The sequence below is a fragment of the Dendrobium catenatum genome, unplaced genomic scaffold (assembly GCF_001605985.2).
Source record: "Dendrobium catenatum unplaced genomic scaffold, ASM160598v2 fragScaff_scaffold_51, whole genome shotgun sequence".
Lineage (NCBI taxonomy): Eukaryota > Viridiplantae > Streptophyta > Magnoliopsida > Asparagales > Orchidaceae > Dendrobium > Dendrobium catenatum.
Genome location: NW_021318513.1, coordinates 732,541 through 737,399, shown reverse-complemented (window position 1 = coordinate 737,399; position 4,859 = coordinate 732,541). Strand labels below are relative to the sequence as shown.

Here is a 4,859-nt window from a genome sequence, read left to right as displayed (position 1 = left end):
AAAGCCTCATCAGGTAAAGGGGATAAAGAAATGTTAATAATAGGCAACTTATCATAAACACCTAAAAAATCGAACCATCCATTGCTTCAAAGGGAAAATAAGAATCTTGCATAATAATATTTTTTTCACTTTGATATAATACATTAGTAACACAAATTAGGTCATGGATTGTGCCGACGTTATTAGAACTAAGAAGGTCTTTTGTTCTTGTTTAGGTTATGCATTCTACAAGACAAGGATTTTAATTTTTTAGTACTATTTTTTTATCTTAAGTAATGGTACAATGTTTGAAATTTAGCATAAAATTGAAAGGATGAAGATAAGGTTGGTTGCACTTGCTTACTAGGAGCTTATTTGAGCATATTTTTTTTCAATAAAATTATGGATGCAAAGCTCGATCTCAAATGAATTGGGATTAGGGTTAATGAACACATCTTTTATAAAATAGGAGTACATGAGATTTACAACACTACAATAGCTGTCTATAGGCAATAGATTTTTCCTTTTACATAAAGAAGACATTTTGGAACATTACGTAGTATGATCTAAAATAAATATGAACTCATCCATTTTTAAATTTATTTAGGGTATGAGTTACCATGGTACTCACATGAGACAGTATATCTAATAATAATATATTTATAAAATATTTTTATCCCAAATTATTGTTAGGCATTTATCCTCCTTTATTTCTTTAGCTTCATGCTCTCTAAGGCGCTCTTCCCATTTAGTTTTTCTGAGAAGTACTCTTTGGTATACTCTTTGACGCTTATGGTCTTATACAACTCTCCATCACCACTAATGAGCTCAGGAAAAGGACGAAGTATAACATCTGTGTTTGGTAAATGAAATGTGGCTATTGAAAGTCGGGCCTCCTCCATATTTATAATAGCTCTATGCTCCACACTTTTATACTTTCCATTAGTCATTATCTGTTTAGAAGTCAGAAAAGTATATGAATTATAAAAGAAAGAGAGTGAGAGAGAGAGATCAAATGGTATGGTAGACATGATATTTTTTAGCATTAATTCAAAGATAAAAGGAATGGCTGAGTAAATTACCTCAAGCATATCACCAATGTTGACAATGAAAGCTCCCGGTTTTGATTTTACAAGTAACCATTTGTTATTTTTCTTTATCTGTAAGCCATTGACATCATTTGCTTGCAAGAGCACTGTTAATGCAATACCATCACTATGTGGGGAGAGACCCAACACCTTATTAGCCTCCTTACACGGTGGATAGTAATTTATTCTTATTGATTGCATCTGCTTGCTAAGATTCTTAAGCATGACTTTGGGATCAATCCCCAAATCCTTAGCCATCAATGCATATAGACAATCAACAACATTTTCAATCTTCACAGTATATTTGTCGATTGTGTCCCTGCAATAAGTTAACAGATGAATGTGTATGTACGTAGAAGAGTTAAAAAGTACAGAGATATTTAAATAAGAAAAGACTCTGTCTTAATTTGTTTGTATTATCATGAAATTATTTTTATATAATTAATCATTTTTGTAAACATAATTTAATGGGGACCTGAAAGATGATGGATTGATAGGCCAAAATCTCATATCTTTATGAGGCTTGGTGACTAGTGTTAGCATGTCTGCCCAATCTAATTTTTGTTCCTCTGAATGCACAAACATTTGACCATAACCTTCTATTTGTCCAGGTAACTGTTTAAATGCCTCTTTTTCTTTGAGTGGAAGCTTGAAGAATCCCATGATATCAGTCTTTGTTTTCTCTATCATTTCTTGTGTAACTCCATGGTTTATTAGCTGTAAAAAATTAGAGGAAAAATATGTTTAATAATATTTAAGAACCTCCAATGGTTCATTATAAGCAAAACTAGTTATGTCAATATACCTGAAAGAAGCCCCACTCTCTACATGCCAGTCCCAGCCTGGAGAGCTCCTCCTTGTCGAAGAGCTCCGGATCGACAAGCTTCATTAGATCGATAACCGGAAGCTCATCGTCATCAATGGAATCCACCACTCTGGCTTCGGCTTCCGGCCTGAAGTATCTCTCTGGGATCTCACTGGTAGAAATGGCTGAAGCAAGCTCCTGGACATTTGGTACTGTTAGGGAGCTGCCTAACTCAAGATGAGTTGATAGCTCCGAAGCCATTTTTCACTTCCTTGCTGTTCTATCTAACCTCCCTATTAACTCCCTATAAGTTTATCATTTTCAAGCCTATATATACTGGAAGCCAGTACTAACCGAAAAAATATATAATGAAGATAGCGTGTTGCACAAAGGAATAGTGGAAGTCAAGGTTTTTACATTAAATGAGTTAATTAAATTTATGAAGCTTCTCTGTACGTACTTTTAATTGATTTTTCACTATCAAATCCATTCTAACTATTTGAATTTTGGTGTTTTTTTTTACGTGCCTTTGATCCCCATTATGTTTTCAAGTACAGAATGCGAAAGTTTGATCTTTTTTTAGATCTGCACTTTTTTTTAATATTAACGCATAGGTCTCTACTTTTTAGTTTTAATCAAAAAATAAAAAATAAAAAAAATAAAAAAAGATTACAGCATGCGAACATATGAATAATCGATCACATATAATGCATTATTGTAAAGTAATTTAATCGGAGAAAAAAATTACAGCTTGCGAACATATGAAAAATCGTTCTGTTCTTTTGTCAACCATCGTCAAGCTACTCTCCAATTTTCCAATCTATTGTAATTCTATCGTCTCTAAGAAAAGAGTAATTATTACGTCCGGTCAAATCCGAACGTATCCAAATGTATACCGAGCAATACCGAGTGCTCAATACCGAGTTTCAGATGACGTGGTGCGTGGTTATTGGTCTATGAACACGTTCGGTGACCGGACGTAATAATTGCTCCTAAGAAAAGGAGCAAATCAAGCTTTGCACTTCATTCAAACTTAGTGGAACTTTCTCATTTGGGTCGGGCCCTATGGTTTTTTCTTTTCCGGGTTTTCCATATAAAAAACTTATGGGGTTTTTTCTCTCTCAAATATATGTTGGTGTGTTGGATATACATAAATTGCTAAGATACTTTATTCTCATACTCTACTGTCGTGTATATTCTTGCCCGCAACAGTTTGACATCGTCTATGAGAAATTATTCTCAATACTTAATTCTTTTTCAATGCCTAATCGAAGAAATACCAACAATAGATTCTCTCGCTCCAATATGCATCGAATTAGATTTCCATCTGTCAATTAATGCTGATTTTGGCGATCTATGTTACAATGTCAAAAGAATCTTAATTGACAATGAGAACTTTATACATGTCATGTTCTACTCAACTTTTCTTAGCATGGGATTGGCTAGAGAGAAACTTCAGCTTATCGTTGGACCATTGTATGGATATGATTTGACAATCGTCCAGTAAGGGTGGAAGGAATAATTACGCTCCCTGTCAAACTTGGAGAGTTTTCTCAACGTACATGCAACTCATTAAGTACAATTTATTGTAGCTAAGTAAGAATCGACATGCAATGCTATTTTTCGTCGACCTCTACAGTTAATCTTTAAAGCTATCGCTTTAGTGTCTCATCTGAATATGAAATTCTCAACTCCAACTAGAGTTGGCGAGGTGCGCGGAAATCAGTAGCAGGCACAATTATGCTATCTCAATCAAGCTCAACCTCACCCATTCATTACTTTAAAGCGTTGAAAATTTTGAACTCCAAAATGAAGATGTCCTTTGGAGTGCTTCTCTAGGGTAGGATTTGATTTGTGTTTCCATATCAGAAGAAGATCCACTAAAAGCGATGTAGATCGGGTCCTTAGTTTATAATAAAGAGAAGGTGTAATATGTCAATTTTTTGTAAATAAATCAAGATGTTTTATTATGGAGTTCAGTTGATATGCCAAGAGTTAACCGTAAGACTATTGTACATTCTCTCAAAAGAAACCCCACATATAAACCAATTATTCAAAAGAAGAGAAATTTTACATTAGATCATCAGCATGCCATAGTGCATGAAGTAAATAAACTTTTAAAGCCGAATTCATAAGAGAAGTAAATTATTCAACTTGGCTTGCGAATTTCATGATGGCTAAAAAGCTAGTGGGGCATGGAGGATGTGTGTAGATTATATAGATCTCAATAAGGCTTGCCTAAAGGGCAAATTTTCACTTTCTTATATTGATTAATTAGTAGATACGATGTCTAGACATTAAATGTTAAGTTTCATGGATGCATATTCTGTCTCTAATCAAATAGAAATGGATCCTTTAGATGAGGAAGCAACTTCTTTTCAAACTAATAAGGGGTTATATTGTTAGAGGGTCATGACGGTTGAACTCAAAAATGCTGAAGCTACTTATCAATGCCTCATGAATAAAATTTTTGACTTAACCGTTCTAATTGCATTTTTGAAGTCACGTCTTGAAAATTCTTGGGATTCATGATTACTCATAGAGGTATAGAAGCTAACATTGAAAAAATTAAAACTTTAAGAGATTCGTGTTTTTGTAGTATATAATGGACTTTTACTCAATAATATTCCCCCAAAATCTCTTCAATTATTCGAAAATTTGTTAAATGTATAAGACTTCGTGGCCCAATAGTAGGCCGTGATTGCCCTATGTTTTTTTTGGGTCATTTAGGCCAATTAAGATAGACTCATACACACATTACATACACAATCTTCGTACCCAAGAGCTCTTGATTGATAGCTGAAGCTCCCAACCAACACGTCAAGGTGAGCTGTGTGATTTACCTAAGCTGATGGCGATAATTTGAGCATTCAACCTCTTAAAAAAAAAAAAAAAGAGTTCGTAATCAATTCAAAGATAATTTTGCGGTGAATAATAATAATAAGCGAATGTTAAAACATAACAATTTAGCTAATGATAGACACTCA

At 33.9% G+C, this 4,859-nt stretch overlaps 1 protein-coding gene across 1 annotated transcript; it reads right to left on the bottom strand.

The window, feature by feature from the left end:
* Positions 1-500: 500 nt before the first annotated feature.
* LOC110106264 (S-norcoclaurine synthase 1-like) lies at positions 501-2,133 on the bottom strand. The gene is made up of 4 exons (XM_020836092.2): positions 1,873-2,133; positions 1,543-1,784; positions 1,062-1,386; positions 501-932 (listed from the first exon to the last, which is right to left on the bottom strand). The coding sequence occupies exons 1-4, from the start codon at positions 2,131-2,133 to the stop codon at positions 687-689; spliced, it is 1,074 nt and encodes a 357-aa protein (XP_020691751.1). The 3' UTR covers positions 501-686.
* Between the last annotated feature and the right edge of the window lie 2,726 nt (positions 2,134-4,859).

Coding starts and splice junctions, on each gene's coding strand:
- LOC110106264 (XM_020836092.2), bottom strand. CDS start 2,133: ATGGCTTCGGAGCTATCAACTCATCTTGAGTTAGGCAGCTCCCTAACA. Junction 1,785..1,872: donor GAGAGTGGGGCTTCTTTCAG/GTATATTGACAT, acceptor AATTTTTTACAG/CTAATAAACCATGGAGTTAC. Junction 933..1,061: donor ACATTGGTGATATGCTTGAG/GTAATTTACTCA, acceptor ACTTCTAAACAG/ATAATGACTAATGGAAAGTA.